We start from the raw sequence: 21308 nt of genomic DNA, 5'->3' as shown, positions 1-21308 counted from the left end.
AGAGAGAGAGAGAGAGAGAGACAGAGAGAGACAGAGAGAGACAGAGATGATGATGATGATGATAGTCGTTTATTAGCTTCAATAGCTACATAAGAAGTTTTCTTATACATTACAATAATAAATATCTGAAATTAATAACTCTGAAAGTAGCCTACTACGCAACTCTATTATATATTATATATTTGCTCCCCTCTCTCTTATCTGAATATGTTTCGCTACCATTCTTCTGAAATGCGGCAATCTGTCTTCTCTTTTTATTTCGTTGGGTAACGCATTGTACATTTTCATTCCTTCATACCATAACATTTTCTGTTCTTCCGTAGTTCTACATCTGTTGATATAAATATTTCCTTTTTGCCGTGTACTTACACCCTCTCTATATTGCACTAATTCTATATTATTTTGCAAATATATGGGACATAACCCATTTACAATTTTATATATGAGTACACATGTATTGTACTCGATCCTTTCTTTTATCGACATAAAATGTAGTGCTTCTAACATATCACTGATTCTCACTCTGTTATTACATCTAAGTATTATTCTCATCCCTTGGTTTTGCATTTTTTGTAGATGCTCCAAATTTGTTTTACTTATACCCACTAGTATAGATGAGCAATATTCGAACAATGGACTTACTATTGCTTTATATACAATGCACCTCATGTTTGCTGATAGTTCCCTCCCAATTCTCCGCATAACACCTAATTTCGCTCCTACCTTTTTACTAATATAATCTACATGTTTAGAAAAATTTAAATTTTTATCAATTATTATTCCTAGATATTTAATTTCACTTACAATTTCTAGTACCTTATTCTGCAGTTTAATTTTTAAATTGTCCTCTATTGCTTTCTTTCTAACTCCTCTTATTAACATAATCTTAGTCTTATCAACATTAACATACAGCCTATTTATCTTTAACCATTTTTCCACTTTCACCATTTGCTCATTGAGATTATTATTAATTTCTATACTAGAATACCCTGTTGTATAAATCAACGCATCATCCGCGAACAATCTTATTGCACACTTATCATTAATAGCCTCTATAATGTCATTTATATATAATAGGAATAACAAAGGTCCTAAAACTGACCCCTGAGGAAAACCTAAATCTACATTAACGGGAGTTGACAGAACCCCACTAAATTTTACTCTCTGAGATCTATTTTTCTAAGTAACTTTTAAACCAATTTAATACTGCTCCTTTTATTCCATACCATTGTAATTTTTTTATCAAGATTTCTCTGTCCACTACTTCAAATGCTCTTCTTAGATCTAAGAAAACCACTCCTATCATTTTTCCGTCCCCTATTGTTTTTTTCCAGTCCGAAACTACCCACTGTAAAGCAGTTTCGCATGAATGCTTTGCCCTGAAGCCCGATTGACATTCTCTAAGCAATTTATTATTTTCTAAGTATTCTACTAATTGTTTCTGAACTATTATCTCCAATATTTTCTCGTATACTGGCAATTTATTTATCGGTCGGAATTCTTCAATTTTATTTGTTCCTCGAACTTTGGGTATCGGAACTACAATCGCTTCTTTCCACTTCTCAGGGAACATTCCTTCTTCGAGTGACTTATTTAGTATATGACATATTTTCTCTGCTGCTGCTTCTACTACATGTTTCATTATTTCTACAGTTATACCTTCTTCTGTACCGGCTTTGTTTTCTAATTTTCGGACTATTTTACATAATTGCTCTACTTCAATTTGTGTAAATACTTCTAGAACACAGTCGGCATATTTTCTATTCGCTATGCAGTCTTCTCTACTATTTATATATGTTAGCGCCCTAATAGAGAGAGAGAGAGAGAGAGAGAGAGAGAGAGAGAGAGAGAGAGAGAGGGAGAGGGAGAGGGAGAGAGGGGAGGGGGAGGGGGAGGGGGAGAGGGAAAAGTGGGAGAGAGGAAGAGAGGGAGAGCGAGAGAGAGAGAATGACGGGAACCAGACGAGAGGAACCAGGTCTGCCTCCCTCTCCCTCTTTCCTTGCTTTTCCTATCTCTTTTTCTCTCTTTTTCCCTCTTTCTCCTTCCCACCTTTCTTTTCTCTCTCTTTCCTCCCTCTATTTCCCACCCTCCCGTCCTCCCCCTCAACCTTTCACTCTCCCTTCCCCTGCCTCCCTCTCCCTCCCACCCTCCCAACAATAACATGCTGAAATGAAACCGGCACTACCACCATGTGAAAAACTTTAATTGATTTTTGAGATTTTAAGTTGCCCGTTCTCAGCCTCTAAGTAATTGCTTGGACAACAATCGGTTCTAGGAAGTTGTGAGTTACATCGGTAGGAAGAAAATACCACAGTTTGGAGCGATTCTGACGTAAGCCAAAAAATGGCCTTATTGACACTCCTCCTTTTCAGCTGCGTCTTCTTTTTTAATTTTCAAAATTTTGCTTTTAGTAAAATTTTCAAAAAAAGGTTGGAGGCAGAAGATGAGCTCTGATCAAGTTGAAATTTTACAGATATTAGTTTTAGACATATTTGCATCTTTTCCGCCTAGTTGCGTTATAAAATTCAAAAATTTTGTTTTTTATATACAAGTTCGCACCACCTTAATGACTATGTAGAAAAGTAAAGTTGATGTTTTTTTTATCGGTAATAACATTTAAAAAAAATTTTTTTTTTTAATGCTCAACTGATCTTTATTTGAAATATATTTTGTATCATATGTAGATCTATGAGCCGCTGGAGGCTTAGGCGCGTATAATTTGTAAACAATAGCTTTCCATGTCACCTATGAGGTACTATTGTTGACACTGTACGCACCCGGGTTGTGATGGGTGCGGGAATTACGTAACAATTTTATGCTTGATATGCTTTATTTCGTTATACTTGCACAAAATATAAATTTCTTATGACGAGCGCTAACAAACGTGTCTTCTCTTCGCCCGCCATGTTACTTCACTCTGCACTGCGACATCTTTACGCGCAGCCACCTACTAACATATCGCCCGCCTTGAAAGACCTGGCTTTCAACGAGATATTACAAGTATTTGTACTCTCAGGACTTATGCTAATCTTATCGCTACACGTAAATACAAACAAATAGGAGTTTATACATCAATAGGTAAAATACAGAGTTTCGCTACAGTACGTTGCACTATGCCTTTCGCAGTCTTTACACTTACGACTCTGACTTTTCCATCACTGCCTTCGTGGCATTCAGTTACACGCCCTAATGCCCATTGCATCGAGGGTGCATTATCATCTCGCAATAGCACCAATGTGCCTACCTTGATCGGGGAAACTTGATCTTCGCGATTCTATTTGAATCTCTGTTGGAGATTAGACAAATATTCTGTGGACCAACGAGTCCAAAACGTTTGAACTAATTTAGTGAGATATTGGAAACGCGTAAGACGATTGGAAGGAGTTTCAACAAAGTTCTGCTGTGGTATGGCGTTAAGAGGTTCCCCGATCAGGAAATGTCCTGGGGTTAACGCACGCAGATCCGTTGGATCGCTCGAAATCGGAGTAAGCGGTCGCGAGTTCAATACCGACTCTATTTGAGTAAGAATAGTGTACATCTCCTCAAACGTTAATAGAGCTTCGCCGAGTACGCGCCGCATATGCGCTTTGATAGATTTTATACCGGCCTCCCACAAGCCGCCCATATGGGGAGAGTATGGAGGAATGAAATGCCACTGTATGGCGTGATCTGAACAATGTCGCTCGATAACCTCTTGATGATCGAACGTCGTGATTAGATCGTAAAACTCCGCTAACTCGTTTTTAGCGCCCTTAAAATTACTACCGTTGTCGGAATAAATATGCGCACACTTGCCGCGCCGCGCAATAAATCGCTTAAGTGCATTAAGAAATGCCGGAGTGCTTAAATCGGAAACTAATTCGATATGTATTGCTTTGGTAGACATACACACGAAAACACAGACGTACGCTTTACAAGTTTTGTTACGCGAAAGTTTTAAGCTGAACGGGCCGCCGTAATCAACGCCTACGTTCACAAACGCGCGAGTATACGTTACACGATGTGCCGGTAACTCACCCATAAGGTGTCGTGCAGCATACGGTCTGGCTCTGAAGCAAATAATACATTTATGCAAAATCTTTCTGATAGTTGACCTAGCAGATAAGATCCAATAAGATTCTTGTAATGTAGAAAGTAAAGCCTGTGCACCGAGATGCAAATTTCTACAGTGCTCATCGCGAATGATAAGATGGGTGACGTGATGATTAGAAGGCAAGACAATTGGGTGCTGACGCGAATACTCGATTTGTGCGTTCCTCAATCGTCCTCCCACTCGGATGATTCCTTCCTTGTCCAGAAAGGGATGCAGTGTCAGTAAACGACTGTCATGTCGAACACGTTGCTCGATATTTAGATCGTGGATTTCACGTGGAAAACAATGTGCTTGTACCAACTTAATGATCAGCCGCATCGCTTGATCCAGTTCGTTGACGCTCAATGGTCGTATCTGTCGCGTAGTACTTGATTTAATTGGTTCTTTCCAACGTAAGCAATATGCAATAACTCGCTTCAGTCTAGAAAGAGATGAAAACCGACTGAGTATATCGTTATCTTCGAAGATTTGCGTGAACGTGGTGCTGGATGCTTTGGTCTCCGGAATCTCGCCGATTACCGGGGGAATCGTTTCGTGAAGATGCTCCGCAGGATCGTACAACCACTCAGGTCCTTCCCACCAGAGACGGAGATGCTTTAGTTGATTTGGGTTCACCCCTCTGGAGATAACGTCCGCTGGATTGTCCTCTGATTTTACATGATGCCACATTTCCTTTTCTGTTAATTGATGGATCTCCGTGATCCGATTGGCAACGAAGGTTTTGCGTTGATAAGGTTCGCCGTATATCCATGCTAGAACAATTTCTGAATTGCACCAATAAAAGCGAGCTTGAATGCTTAATGATAGCGTATCCATTACTAGCTTAACCAGTTTTGCTAGCAGAAGAGCTGCGAGGAGTTCCAGTCGAGGAACACAGATTGTTTTCAATGGCGCGACCTTTGACTTCGCGCATAATAGCCGAATTGTAATCCTTCCTTGAGTATCGATCGATCGTAAGTATACGCAAGCCACATAGGCTGCTTCCGATGCATCGGAGAACCCATGAAGTTCAATGCGCACGGGGTTTCCGCAGACAACCACGCGCGGAATAGAGATGTCGTTGATTGCAGGAAGCTGTTCGAGATAGTTGAGCCACTCAGAATGTAGGCTGCTAGGAAGTGATTCGTCCCATGTAAGATTTAACTGCCACATGCGTTGGAGCAAGATCTTCGCAGTTATAGTGACTGGCCCCACTAATCCCAATGGATCGAAGATCTGAGACGCGACCGATAGTACTTTGCGCTTTGTGACGCGACCCTCTGTGTTTCTGAAGGTCACTCGATATTGTAGTGTGTCCTTGCGGGAAGCCCACGAAAGACCGAGAGTTTTCACTTCGTCTCCGATGTTTAATAGTTGCGGAATCTCGTCTGCACTGGATGAGAGGAGAGTCGGTTCGTTAGAGTTCCATTTGGCCAACGTGAAGCCTGCTGATCTCAATATTTCAATGAGATCTGTCTTCAGGGATCGAAGTGCGTTTATGTCATCGTCGCCGGTGAGGAGATCATCTACGCAGAAATCCTCCAATATGACTTTACTCGCAATCGGATGAGATTGTTTCGCATCATGAGCTGCTTGCTGCATAGATCGAATTGCTAAAAATGCTGAGGCTGCTTCGCCATATGTAACTGTATTTACTGAGTAATCCAGTAATGGTAAACTGCTGGCTGGTCTCCACACGATTCGCTGCAAATTTCTCTGCTCCTCGATAATCTCGACCTGTCTGTACATCTTCACGATGTCAGCTGTTAGTACGAATTGGTGTTGTCGGAATCGCAGCACGATTACAAATAACGTTGGCTGGATCGTGGGTCCGACTTGCAAAATGTCATTAAGAGACTTTCCTGAAGTTGTCTTGGCAGAAGCGTTGAAGACTACCCGAAGCTTATTCTGCCCGTTAACTTGGGTAACTACGGCATGATGTGGGATGTAATACACCGGCGAGGTGTTACTTGTTGTATCGTTTACGACGGTCATGTGACCCAATGATTCGTAATCCTGCATAAACTTGACGTAAGCTGCCTTGAGCTCAGGATCGCGTTCTAGCTTCTGTTCGATTTTGTAGAATCGCTTCACCGCGGTACTACGGGATTCGCCCAACTCGCTGGGGTCCCCTTTGAATGGTAGACTGACTATAAACCGTCCACTTGCGTCCCGTTTGTAGGTCTGCAGAAAGTGGAGTTCGCACGATTCGTCGCTCTTTGATCGCACCGGCGCCCGGTCGATCTCTTCTATCGTCCAAAACCTTTCGACCTGCTTTTGAAGTGCCGCGTCTGCTGTTATGTAACTGATTGATGCAGGCGATTGAGTGACTGGAGTAATATCACCAGCGGCTATCCATCCAAGATGCGTCTTCTGGAGGACTGGTTGATTGCGACCTAGTTTTATCTGGCCAATGCAAAGAAGATCCCAAAATATGCTTGCTCCTAATATCACGTCAACCCTACCTGGAAGGTGAAACGTGCTGTCAGCGAGATTTATATTAGGAGGGATTTTGAGATGACCGATTTCGACTGCTGCTATGGGCAGGTTCTCGGTTATTCGTTCAATAATCAAAAATTGACGCTTAGTTTTATATGCAGTATGCTTAGATTGTATAACAGCACCCGCTGATGCGTGGAGATCTATAGCTGGACCTATGCCTTTGACTGAAAAATCCTGCTCATGCGTACTTAACTTCAAACGCTCGCAAAGCTCACGCGTTATAAAGTTGAACTGAGAACCCGAGTCTAAAAGTACTCTACATTCGACTCGTGCTCCGCTCCTATCGTGAATCCAAACCCTTGCGGTTGACAATATGACTCGGTAAGGAGAGAAATGCTCTGGAATGCTTGTCGACGTTAAAGCGACGCCCTTGCTAGTGTCTGAATTGCTGCTACTATTCGATTGATTGTTCGCTTCTACTGATTGATCGTTAGGGTGTAACAACGTGTTATGTTTACCCTCGCACTTTCTGCAATGAGTCGACATACAATTCGCCGCGATATGATTGCTTCGCAAGCAATTACGGCAAAGTTTAAGCTCGTTTACTACGCTTTGTCTTTTCGGTACGCCTAAATCGCGGAACTTGTGGCATGAATAAATGAGGTGCGATTCTTCTTTACAATACGCACATTTGCGAGACGCTTGTTTCTCATCGCTTGTATTCGCGAAAGAATTCGATTGTGTTGCTTTATTCGGTTGGGACGACGCTCGCCCTTCCGATCGCGCTGCTGATTGTGTTTTATTCGTCTCTGGCTTTATATTCTCCGGTTCGAGAATGAGGCATCGATCCTCGAGGAAATCTGTCAAAGTGCCGACTGTGAGATTTTCCCGTTCCTTTGCATGCGCACGCCATTCGCGTCGCGTCATGCTGTCTAACTTTGAGGTTAAAAGATGAATTACTACTGCGTCCCAGGTATTAGCCCCGAGCTGCTCAATAGCACGAATATGTCGCAACATACTGTCTAATGTTTTTCGTAACTGCCCCCCAGATTCCTTCTGTATCACGGGAATGTCGAGTAGTAACTGTAAGTGACGACTTGCGATCGCGGTTTTGTCCTCGAACCTCTTTTTCAAGAGCGTCCAGGCAATTTCGTAATTCGCTGCGGAAGACTCGAGTGCTTGAATGACCTCCGCGGCACGCCCTTTCAATGACGACCGCAGATAATACATGCGTTGAATATCTGATAGGTTAACGTTTGTTTCGATTAGCCCCTGAAAACTGTCGCGAAATTGGAGCCATTGCTCAGGATTCCCGTCAAATACCGGAAAACTCATCGTCGGCAATTTGACCGTGAGATCCTGCGTGTGGCCGGCACCTCCGTTGAGGTGGGCATTGTTGTGCTGCTGATTACCCGCGTAATTGATTTGTTGATGCTGTGCTCGCTCAAGATTGACAAGAGCTCGTGCTCGACCGATTAAAGAACAATACCGTTCGTCTATGATATACCGTTCTTCATCCGCGTCGTCCAAATCCTCGATTTTATTCTGAGTGTCGTTAAAATTAGGCCATAAGCTTTGTATAAATTCGATTCTTGCTTCAAGAGTCTCGATCGGATTGCCCGACGCGCGAAAGCCCTCAAGAAATGTCTCGAAACCCGTAAGACGGGACTTAAACGTACCTCGCGCACGCCTAAGAGAGGTTAGCTCGTTTGCCATCGTGAAGCTACGCTAACTTGACACGATCTTTAGTAACGGAACGGACTTACAGGTTATGCTTAGATTGCTATACTCGATACGCTTAGCGCACGCTCGGATGCTGCTGTGATCCTCGTTGCCAAGTCGTAGAGCTGTCTGTGGAACGATGGTGCTCGACTCGTAGTAACAGCACGGCTGACCCTCGTCGATCTTAACCTCGATCCTCGCAGAATACCGGTGGGCTCGTGTCGCCGCCGGTGTCTTATCACGTGGCTACGTGATGGTGAGATCGCCGCAGTGCAAGCGTCCTGTGCTGCTTGCAAGCGCGCGAATCCGCTGTCTCAGGCTCGGCCTTGCGCACGAGTGAGTGTCTGGTGAGATCGCCGCCGTGCAAACGTCCCTTGTGTCGTCTGCAAGCGCGCCAATCCGCTTCCTCAGGCTCGGCCTTGCGCACGAGTGAGTATCCGTTGGCGCCCTTTGTTGCTGGGCCCGCCACACGAGAGAGAGAAAACGAGAGAGAGACAGCCTGACTATCCTCTCGTGCTTGCCGTTGTTTCAGGCGTCAATGCTTTTTGATGCAGTCGATCGGCTATCGCAATAACCGAGACTCACGATGCTTTCAGTACTTGCCCGCTGGACTACCTCTGCTAGATAATTTCGACAGCGTTGCCGGCAAATACTTATGTGCGTTTTCCACTGCCGGTTCGACGCACGTTACGTTGCTATGCCACATCCGGCCAATTATACCGGAATCCGGCTCGAAGGACCACTTGTACGCACCCGGGTTGTGATGGGTGCGGGAATTACGTAACAATTTTATGCTTGATATGCTTTATTTCGTTATACTTGCACAAAATATAAATTTCTTATGACGAGCGCTAACAAACGTGTCTTCTCTTCGCCCGCCATGTTACTTCACTCTGCACTGCGACATCTCTACGCGCAGCCACCTACTAACAGACACATCTTTTTTTGAAATGGTATCCCTAGTAGGCTTAATTCACTGCATGAAACGACCCTATAACTAATTGAATAGAAGCCGAATTCAATAATTATTGAAATAAAAAAAATTCAGGTTGGATTTTGAGATCTTTTACAAGCGAAAGCGGGAACATTGATCTGCATATTGCACGTAGCAAGCCGCCTAAAACGGAGTGAAAAATTGTTGCCGATGTCAATCGATTACCGACATGCAATATGCAGATCGATGTTCCCGTTTTCGCCCGTAAAAGATGCCGAAATTCAGCCTGAATATTCTTTATTTCATTAATTATTGAATTCTGCTTCTATTCAATTAGTTAAAGGGTCGTTTCAGTCATCAGTGGATTAGGCCTACTAGGGATACCACTTAAAAAGAAAAAAACTTATCAACAATAGTACCTCATGGGTGACATGAAAAGCTATTGTTCACAAATTATACGCGCCTGAGCCTCCAGCGGCTCATAGACCGCGCGGGACGACGAGGTAAGAAGAATAGCGCTAGGCGGAGTGCCGAGCTCTGATCTAATCTCCCGGGAAAAAAAAATTAGATCTGTCGAGATATGGACCAGATCTGGCTCATCAGATCTGGCCAGATATAATTTGATCTGCAAATTGTCTCTATTTGGCCAGATCTGAACAGATATAAGCAGATCTGACTAGATATAATTTGATTTGCTAAGATGTAATTATTTACCGAATGTATCCAGATCTGCTCAGATATAATTAAAAATCATGAAGGGATGTAAAATGCTATAAAACCATAAATATATCGATACAAAATTGTGTGCCACTTTATTAAGTATAAGCGTGGACTCCGATACAACTGATATTCGATGAGGTGTACCGAACACTTGATTTATATACCGTTCTTATACTATTGTTTGTCATATTTCAAATACGAGAAACGGATCTCATCAGATGCCATCTATCGGACGATCCGACATTTGCATAAAGGCTGTAACAAAAAGATCGGGACACTGGATTATCTCGGAAAGATGACGTTTTCGGAAGAAATGTTTTGTACAAAAGTTGTAGGGTACCAAGTTGTCCATTATGCGGTGATATTTGTGTGCGCGTGTGCGCGCGCGCGCGCGTGTGTGTGTACTACACACATTCTATCAAACATTTTAATATCAAAGTCATACTTATAAACCAATAAATATTGTTAATATCAAAAAACTAACAAAAACTTTAATATTTATTCAATACTACTGTAAAATTCGTAATTTATTGCATATCCTCGCAAGGTTCGCAATCTACTACCAATACTATCCTTTTCCTCTCACTTTAACCCTTTGGACCAACGACTTAACGTTTCTTTTCGAAAGACGGAGCCCAGTTTTCTCCGCACAAGAGCCTATCTTGCACGGAGGGGCGCAGCTATCGGAAAAACATTTCATGCTTCATGGCTCTAGTGGACTCGAACCTGGTTCCTCAGATTACGAGTCTGGCGTTCTACCACTAGACCACACTGCCGCCCTATTTAATACTACTCATTTTGTACCAAACCAGCAAAAAAAGAGGCATATATTTACTTTCGAATTTCAACCGAGTCGTACATAATTGGATTTTTGAGACTCGATGCTACTTATGTTCGCACTGTTCCGTAGCGACTACGCAGGGTCCCCCTAGCGGCAAATGGTAGGGAAAGGACCAAAGTTTTTTTTACGCCATAGAGCCATCTTTATTATGTCAATAACCCCGCGATGCCAGTTACTCGAAAATTTGGCTGGATCTCTCAAACCCGAAAGTCTTTCTAGGGTTAATTATATTCTATTGCCTACCGCTAATTTATTATCAGATTTTATCTACATTTAATAATATCTTGACGCTAATTACGATTATGTTTTTCTATTATTTATATTAATTAATAATTTATTTTACGTAATAGATATATCTTAACAGTTGCTTAAGCAATCGATATATTTTACACTCCTTTTGTAAAGTAATAACCAATAATTTTGTTGTCGTGCCGCACCGTGAGGTCGTTCTCAGGGCCGGCACCGTTCGTAGGATCCGCTGGGTGGAAGAAAGACCAACACTCGCGAGATTCGTGTAGCAGTGGTTTTTAATAAAGTAGATATTTGATGTAATACACTGAATGGCCTTAGTTTCACTACCCTGACTTGCGGGTGTAACAAAGTGTATAATATGAAATAATAATAATAGACTAACGCGGTACGTGCTCGGAATCTGGACTGCCCGCCGCTTATCGGAAGGGCGGGCCTTTTATCGCGCGGAGTCGCTTCCTCGCTGTCGACTCAGCTGTCAGCGCTTTTGCTTCCGGGCTCAGGTCAGTAGCCTGGCGACTTGGTGAAGCCCGGAATGCCACCGAAGGTGTATTTGGCAATAGCCGGAACTCGTGCGCTGGCAGCTCGGTGTCGCAACGAGGCCAACTCGGCTTCCGCATTACAACAATTTTAAATAAAAAAATATGTCATCGCTATTTGGTGATTGCATCATTAATTTTATTAAAAGGAAGTAGAAGCTGTAGAAGCACTCAGCGGCTTATCATTACTATCTGGATATAAACTATCTACAGCTATCCTGATTATTTCTTGTCCAGCAGTCATGCACAGGATACAATAATATTTTTTCGGGATTGCCTTTCGTCCGCCATGTCTTATTACTTATTTGCCGTTCGGAAACTACTTACACTCGGGATACGCCCTACCCCCACCACTACTCACTCGAGTTTACCCTCAGGTAGCGTTTTCGAACGCAGCCTTAATGTGGTTTTGAAGCCATTGCAATTCAATTGTACACGCATTAAAAGCACGTTATTGGGATCTGACATGAAGGCGAGGTTTAACCAATATGGCGCCGATCAGCTCACAGTTTTGGTGGGCTTCAAATGCTATGTTATAGTCTGTTATTAAAATGTTAATATCTGTTCGCGAAATCGCTGATTAATCCCGGCGATAGAAGCGGGATGAGAAGGACGCGCGTGGAAGGTGTTAACAAATTATTTCTTTAATTTATGTGTAACTCAGAACACAGTCTGAGCCGTCTTTAATGCGTTAAAAATGTACAATCTGACCTGAGAAACGATGAGCGGTGAATAAATGAGAAGTCTTTAGATTGTCCGTGAGTACGAGAGACAATTATATTAATTGCCCTCCTCGTGGTGATTAGCCCGTGAGCCGGTGAGACACGTGGCGGTCGGCACTCGCGCACGTGTGAGCCTGATTCGTCGTGTCGATGTACCAGAGTTGGACGAGCGGTCTCTTTAGACGTTAGTAAAGTATCTCGGCAGCTTCAATCACTGCGGTAGGCATTTCAATTCGTATTCACAAATCAAATGCACAGAGTACACGTCGTACGTCTGATCACTGCGCGGCCATTTGTACGACTCTGTGTGTCGCGAGGAAGAAGTTGGCGATGAGCGCGCCCGTGCTTACGCAAGTTGCGGCAACTTCCGGCGATTGGGCCCGTCGATATCCAATTGATGCTGCCATCTGATCGGATGGCGCAGTGTGATAACGGAATTTCGAACAATATCCATGGAAAATATTTGTGATTGGGCTGGTGCAAATCCTGCGCAGAGAAAGTTTATTGAAGACGAAAGAGTTTTAAAAGCAGGACATATAATTAAATGTGAAATAAATGAACAAAACATGAGAAGTGATGTTGTGAGCTTTACAGCTCTGTGTTTACAAACTTCTCACAGCAGTTTTCTTCAAGCGTCTCGTTTTTGCAACATCTATCATCAAATTATTCACCGTTAATTATTATTGAAAATGTATTATTTACACATTCATGCTTTTGGTTAAACAAAATCTCAAACTAATTTTTCCTGTCAAAAATTAACGGTAAAAGTTTACAATAACTTACACAGCTCGGATTACTTTGACCTTGACAGTATTATGTCCTTGACATATGTTGTCAAGGACATAATACTGAGTAACTTTTCCTTATAACTTAGTCGGCGGTCGCTGCTTATTAAAAAGTTATAAACAAAAAAAGTTTGAAAAATATAGCAGCTATTTTGAGTATTGGAAGGCATAAATGACTAATATATATGTCGAAATAGTTTACGCATACACTTTTCACGCGAACCGAGGTTCACCCACACCCCCCTGCTTTCGGGGGAGGTGCGGTAGCTCCGAAATAGTTCACGCATACACTTTTCACGCGAACCGAGGTTCAACCACACCCCCCCGCTTTCGGGGGAGGTGCGGTAGCCTCGAAATAGTTCACGCATATACTTTTCACGCATATACTTTTCACGCGAACCGAGGTTCACCCACACCCACCCCCCTGCTTTCGGGAGAGGTACGGTAGCCCTGAAATAGTTTACGCATGGGTTAGTTGACGCGCTTTAAACAATTAAATACTGTTAAAGCGCGTCATCTAACCTATGTAGATTAGTGACGCGCTTTAAACAGTTAAATACTTGTAAAGCGCGTCATCTAACCTACGTATTTTCCAAACTTTTTTTGTTAATAACTTTTTAACGAATAACGAGCAACGGCTAAAACCTTCTGAAGGTCACTCGGGGTCATGACCTTGACAACATATATCAAGGTCATTGAAATCGGTGAGGTCGCCAAACTTTTTTTTGTTAATAACTTTTTAATAAAAAGCGACCGCCGATTAAGTTATAAGGAAAAGTTACTCAGTATTATGTCCTTGACAACATATGTCAAGGTCAAAGTAATCCGAGCTGTGTAAGTTATTGTAAACTTTTACCAAATTAACTTACCTAGCAGTATATAATCCTCTTTCTTAAAATGCAGTGAACACACTCTTATATAAGGGGTCATTTTCTCCATTTTCAATGCATTTTTCCAGGCTTTGAAACAATCAATTTTCTCTAAATTGCCAAAATAATTTTTGAAATGTACGATGCACTTTTTGGGCTTAGGAAAGTGATGAAATCGAACATTTAAATTATATCAACCTTATTTCCACAACCGCGACCTAAACATTTAATTCTGCTCGTAGATTTACAACGCGGAGAAAATTTATCCATATTAATAAAAATACAACGCAAAGCCAGTATGACCGCACATCAAGCCTGTACATGCCACGAGATCTGTGAGCCCTGAGTGCTTTTACTTTTGACCACCAGATGTCATGGCGACAAATGTCAGGTCCCAATACGCGCATTAGCGCTTCTTGGGATAGTAATAGGTTGGCCAATAAGTCCGTGCGGTTTTTTACTTATAAATGTTACTTATAAATAACCGCACGGACTTATTGGCCAACCCAATATATACGCATCAAGGCGCATACGCGGAAAGGATGCTTTTATATACATTTGTACATAAGGATTATCAGACCCTTATACATAAGAAGTTAGCACCCCAGTAATATATAGATGTCTGTGGTCATTTTCTATACCGACCTTGCGATCATGTACATGTTGCGTGCGCAGCAGTTAATTCGCCAGACTAGAGTCAAGCTCAACAGGGTCTTCTTTCCCCGCTAATTTTTCCAAGCCCGTTCCCTTGGCAGTGGTTTCGCTAGATAGTAGATAGGGACAGTGGAAACCTCGTTAATCCATTCATGCGCGTCACTAATTAGATGACGAGGCATTTGGCTACTATAATGAGAGTCATAGATACGACCGCACCGGGGGGTCTGGGGAGGGCGGTTAGCCCCCCCAGAATCCTCCCCGTGGTCGGAGTGCGATCAACGTCAGCAATACTTCCCTTCACGCTAGAATCAGAGCCGACACCGGGGATTTCCCCCTTACAGAGCCCATACCTGACGATTACGTACTCCCGGACAAGCCGACCCTTCAAACGTAGGGAAACGGTTTCCCGTAACGCACTCATGACTCACTATTGTACCTGTGGTGTTCCCCAAGTAGCAGGGTTCCTGCAGCAGGCGTGATCCACTTGGATTAGATCAGCCCAACTGACAGGGTTGGGGTGCCATAGCACCCCCATTATAGGTAATGCGCAACATGAGCTTCATAGCGTGACCCACACTAGGCCCTCCATGCCGCTCACTCGGCTATGCGAATCCTCTGCCCCTACGAGTCCGACACCATCTGGTAGGGCACCGGTAGCCTCCCGGCGGGGCTCCCTACCCCCGTAGTACTCGTGTCGAGCGATCTTAGCTCACGTTTGACGAGTCGCCGTCGCTGGTGCCATGCCCCCAGCTACCACGTAATCGCACAAGTCGCCCCGTGCTATTATCGCGTCGCTCATCGGTTGCCCGGAGATCCGGGATTCGGCAGCAGTCGACGCGCCTTAGGAATATACGGCACGTGGTGCGCCATATACCCCGCTCGTATTGGGCATCTCCCACGCACGAGCACGCCGCGCTCGCTTCGCGAAACGCTACCCTGTTCAGTACTACCGGCTGCATCCGTTACCCAGCTGATAGGACCTGGGATTGGGCAGCAGCCCAGCAGTTTTATGGGTAAAGGGCACAGGGTGCACCGTTTACCCGCGCTTGCTTGAATTTCTTCACGTTGACATTCAGAGCACTGGGCAGAAATCACATTGCGTCAACACCCGCGAGGGCCATCGCAATATTTAACGAAAAATGGTTTTGGTGGTTTGTTTGAATAAATGCATGAGGATTATCTCTCTCTAATGCTCATAGGTATATGATTACTATGGAAAGGAGGATGTTAAAGTCCGAATTTTGGCTCCTGTGGAACTTTAGTTGACCGTAAAAAGTTGTTGTTTGGGACCCACATGAACAAGAGAAAACAGTTTTACATCCTAGAAATGCGGGAAACATTGATTTTACATCGAATTTTTTTGTGAAAACCAAATATTCTGATACCACGCTAAAATTTTTCATGAATCGGATGCATTGCGAAGGTTTTTTTTTATTATAATTGATATTAATCCTTTCAGTACGTCTATTATACTGCTCGCTGCGGCCGAGCAGTGACTATAGTCACTGCGCACATGCTGCTTACTGCGGCCGAACAGTGACTATAGTCACTGTCCACATGCTGCTGCTCACTGCGGCCGAGCAACTTGAAGTGTTAACTTGAAATGCTTCTGTTGATAAATTTTTTAAATTGTTTTTGTTATTGAGTTTTATTACATATAATGAGTTTTATTACATATAATAATTGAAGGCGTCGAACGTCAAGTACTCTATAAAATAAATGAATTACCTAATTTTATTCTGGCAATACAAACATTTTGGGTCGGCCATTTTGAACCCGCCATGTTAGATTTTGACGTAGAATTACGTCTTTGTCGACAGTAAGGGGGGGTAAATTCAGCCACAGATGCAACGTTTTCTTGCAACGTTTTCCGCGAATTACTCATTTGTTAATAGACCGAATTTTAAAGAATTATATATGAAACAGGGGTAGAATTTTCCGGGAATGGCGGTGGTGGGGTTAATTTTTTAATACCGATTTTTTTTAAACCGGTTGTGTAGTTTTTTTGTTATATTTTCTAAAATAATAATTGTAAAGTAATAAACAAGTTGTCATTTGATAGCTTATATAGTCTCATTTTCTTTCTAAAGTCTAGAAAGTCTCCAAAAGGGGTTACCGATATTTTTGGAAGCCAGTACCGAAATTTTTTCAATTTTTCGGGAATTAATTGACCGAATCTTAAAGAATTGTATGCGAAGTAGGGGTAGAATTTTCTGGGGGTGCCATAATGTGTACAGTTTTTGTTACCGATTTTTTTGGAAACCGGTTTTTTTAATTTTTCCAATTTTTCGGGAAATAATTGATTGAATCTTAAAAAGTTATATATGAAGTAGGGGTAGAATTTCCCGGGGAGTGCTATAAAGTGTACTATTTTTTGTTACCGATCTTTTCGAAAACTGGTTGCGTAGTTTTCGATGCCAATGTGTTTCTTATGTTCTAAGACGTCGAAATATTGCATTTAAAAAATGCAAAATTGCTAATAATAAAGAGATTACAGATTTCTGTTTAAAAAAACAGCCAAACTTACCAAAATTTCTATAACTTAAGAACTAATCAACTAAATTTTAAAAAATTATATATGAAATAGGGGTAGAAAAAACTGAAGAATATAATAGAATTAATAAAAATTGTTAATAATGAAGGGGTTATCGATTTTTATCTAAAAAGATAGAAATTGATAACCCCTTTTAGAGAGTTTATAGACTTTAGAGAAAAAATGAGACTATATAAGCTTTTCTTTTTTCATTTAATTAATGGATTCGTAATCAGCATGTCTGAAAAAGCGCGCTCAGACTCATTTTGATAAAATATTTGAATGATGCAATCTTACGTACAAAACTACATGTCAAGAATGTCATTTTTTATTCGCCATTTCTACATTTTGCTATTTAGCCCAGTAGCTAGGTAAGTTTACCCTGCAAAAGGTCGGGTAGTTTTGATTTTTGGATATGTTTTATACTTTGGGGCCTTAATGAAAGATTCAAGTTTTCGACCTTGGCGCACTTCCGCTCGCGCCGCTATCTTGAAAAAATGGACCACAAAACCGGTTTTTTCGGAATATCTCCTCACCAGTAGGTATTTGGGCAAAAATAGTTATTATCAATTTTGTAGAAGATATAATTCCCTACAACTTTTGTCGGAAACATTTTTTTGTATATCTAATGGATAGCAAGCTTGTTAGGAACGAGCCCGTGCACGAGCCTGGCCTCTTGATTTAGATAAGGAAGGAACAAATGACACGAGAATATCGAGAGATATTATCAAAGCGCATGAAAACGTTTAACACATGTTGTCGCAAGTAAAGTTATTATAAACGAATCGTAAGTGTTACGCATGTACGCACCGTAATGTTATTAAGTGAAGAATATAAGTAAATATCTATTGGGAGATATTTTCAAAACGGCAAGCAAACGGTTAATATATATTATCGCAGATCAAGTATTAGAAACGAGTCTTAAGTGTGAAGCACGTACGTATAAGAACGGAATCAAGTGAATAATCTAAAGGTCTCGTGTTTATCACGTAATATTAATCGCACAAAAATTAGCAATTTACATTCTTTAATTGTTATTGAAATAATTGCAACTGCAAGAAAAGATTATTGAATATATTTAGACTGAGCTCAGTTTTAGTAATTGACTCGACATTAAAGGTTCGCGGCTCTTCTATAATTGAGGAAGTATCCCTCTTAACTTGCTCTCGAGATTTATGCAAGTGAGAATGGTCACTATGAAAGTATCGGGGATCCTTCGTGTAACGTTAGACGGGCGTCTAACTTCCTCTTTCAAATAGACCAAAGCCGGTTACCTTATAATTGAAGCTCTCCTCAAATATGACATTCAGTTAATTATTAAAGATTGCAATGACCAAGCCAAGACCAGATCTCTCGATGTTCCTCAATGGCTGCTTTCCTCGTGTCAGAAAGGCTTTCCAGAACGTTCCACAATGGCTGCTTGACTCAAGCCGGGGAGGGTTTCCAAATCGGTCCACAATGGTTGAATACTGCAACGACCGTCCTTCTATCTCTTGTTGGGCGTTCGGAAATATTATACACTACCGCCCCGATAATAGGTTCTTATAGTCAGAACGACTTTCGCAACTACGTATCTCGAATATTAATTCGCTCGAAAGAATGTACTCGAAAACCGATCTTAGTAGACGAACACGACTTTACTCTACGACTGCCGGAAGACGAATGCTCGCTCGCCGGGTTGCGCGCCCCTCCTGACATGCTCACGCACGCGCTGTGTAACACTACGCTCGCCGCTTCTCTCGCCCGGGACGCAACGCAGTCGGCGTTTCGCGCGCGTAGTAATACATGGCCTACGCTGAACGCGCGGCCTGACCTACCGCAACACAAATGCCACAGATGGCTACTTCTACACAATTTCTCTCTCTCTCTCTCTCTCTGTTTCGTTCAACTTTAAACAAAGCTACAGCACTGTAAAGTGGAGCAAATTATTAAAAATATCACAAAAGGCTCCGTTTTAAACATATTCGTAGGCTGAAAATATTTTACGTATATTTAATTATAAATTTAATTTATTTTATTTAATTATAAATAAATAATAATTAATTTATATGTTTAAGTTGGCGCGCAGTATTTATTGGAAATAGTATTAAAAATTTACACGAAAAATTATTTCGCGAGAAAAATTATCACATGCCTCGGTGATCGAATTGGTGAAACGCCCGCACGGTATGAGGGAGGTTCAGGTTTGAATCCTGGTTGAGGTGATATTTTTTGCAATAAATTCATTACAGTAATATTTGGAGGGAGGAGATGTTAGATACGATGCGTATCAGCATCAAAAATTAAATCGATTATCGTTTTAAAAATATGTAAATTTACTGTTCCTACAAGCATGCTGTGTTTCAAGATCGACAATTCAGTTGGCGCGCAGTATTTGTTGGAAATAATATCTACTAAAAATTCACACAAAAAATTATTTCGTTACTTAGATCCAAAAGCTCGGACTAGACGGCATTCTCACATTATATCGATTTTAAATCTTAGAGTTCTATTACTATTGTTAATAATAATAATAAATTTATATTAATAGAAATTAATAAACAATAATTATAATAAAATATGCTTAAAAAGGAGCCTTTTGTGAAATTTTTAATAATTTGTTCCACTTTACAGTGCTGTAACTCGCTATCTATTGCATATACGAAAAAATGTTTCAGACAAAAGTTGTAGGGAATTATATCTTTTATAAAATTGATAATAATTATTTTTGCCTAAATACCTACTGGTAAGGAGATATTCCGAAAAAACTGGTTTTGTGCTCCATTTTTTTAAGATGGCGGCGCGAGCGGAAGTGCGCCAAGGTCAAAAACTTGGATTTTTCATTAGGACCCCAAAATATAAAACATATCCAAAAATCAGAACTACCCGACCTTTTGCAGGGCAAGAACTATTTTTTCCTCTGCTACTGGGCTAATTTGGATAATAGATTCGTGATCAGAGATTTCAAAAACCTTTTGATACCAATTATAATAAAAACACCTTCGCAATGCATCCAATTCATGAGAAATTTTAGCGTAGTATCCGAATATTTCGTTTTCACAAGGAATTTCGATGTAAAATCAATGTTCCCCGCATATCTAAGATGTAAGATTGTTTTCTTGTTTACGGTCCCTTGTGGATCCCAAACAACAATTTTTTACGGTCAACTAAAGTTTCGCTGGAGGGCCAAAAATCGGACTTTTTTAACATCCTCCTTTGTAATTCCATTTTGCAGCTTTATCAGTAAATGCAAATTACGAAATACGGATTCAGTGTACATTTTCCGAGTAGCTACTGCGAATATTGGGTAATTATTCACTTTAGGAGAAGCACCTCCGATGACCTTGACCTGACATGTTGTGACCCTGAGTAACTTTTCGTTATAACTTATTCGTCGCTTATTGCTTATTTAAAAGTTATGAACAAAAAAAGTTCAAGAAATATAACAGTTCGTGTCAGAGTTAAGAGAAGTAATTTATTGATATACGTGTATGGACAGTACACATATAGGCGAAGAAGAGACTACCGCAAACAGGGGTGAGTGGAGATAGACCTCGGTGGAAGTTGAAAACTTGAACCGCAATGAGATTAAGGGCGACCTCACCGATTTTAATGGCCTTGACATATGTTGTCTAGAGGACATAATCTTGAGTAATTTTTCCTTACATCTTAATTGTCGGTTATTACTTATTTAAAAGTTATTAGCAAAAAAAGTTTGAGAAATTTACAGTTTGTGTCAGTGCTAAAGGAAGTAATTTGCTGATATGTATGCATAGACAGTACACATGTAGGCGAGGGAGGGGCTACCGCCCTTTCCCCGCAAGCAGGGGTGGGTAGGGGTGGACCTCGGTTCGCGTGGAAAATTGGAAACCTAAACCGTACAATAATAGACCTTTGAATAGATTGAAGCAAGGTTCACCCCATCCCACCAATCCTGCTTATAAGGCAAAACGAGGTCTATTATTGTACGGGTAAGGTTTTCAACTTTTCACGCTAACCAACGTCCACTGCCCCACCCACCCCTGCCTGCGAGGAAGGGCTTTTCTCCCGCCTAAATGTGCACTGTTTATACACATAATAAGAGAAATAGGATCGACGATATACAATCAATTAGAATCAAAAGCCATGCGATCAAAGCTTAGGTCTTTGACAGCCTTATATTAGTTACTGTATACATATATGTTTATATATGTATATACATATAATTTTTCCAACAAACTGCGCGCCGATTATTTGTCGGACTT

General features: G+C 41.4%; 1 protein-coding gene across 1 annotated transcript; it reads right to left on the bottom strand.

Annotated features, from left to right (window-relative positions):
- Positions 1–4017: 4017 nt before the first annotated feature.
- Positions 4018–8230, bottom strand: LOC112463171 (the record flags this gene model as incomplete). The annotated part of the gene is made up of 2 exons (XM_025029371.1): positions 4391–8230; positions 4018–4049 (listed from the first exon to the last, which is right to left on the bottom strand). Coding segments are annotated over exons 1-2 (3872 nt in total), but the record flags the coding sequence as incomplete, so codon positions are not given.
- Between the last annotated feature and the right edge of the window lie 13078 nt (positions 8231–21308).

Source organism: Temnothorax curvispinosus, unplaced genomic scaffold, assembly GCF_003070985.1.
Source record: "Temnothorax curvispinosus isolate PA1 unplaced genomic scaffold, ASM307098v1 QBEX01001390.1, whole genome shotgun sequence".
Taxonomy (NCBI): domain Eukaryota; kingdom Metazoa; phylum Arthropoda; class Insecta; order Hymenoptera; family Formicidae; genus Temnothorax; species Temnothorax curvispinosus.
Note: the sequence above shows the minus strand (reverse complement) of the source record. Positions and strands in the feature narration are given on the sequence as shown.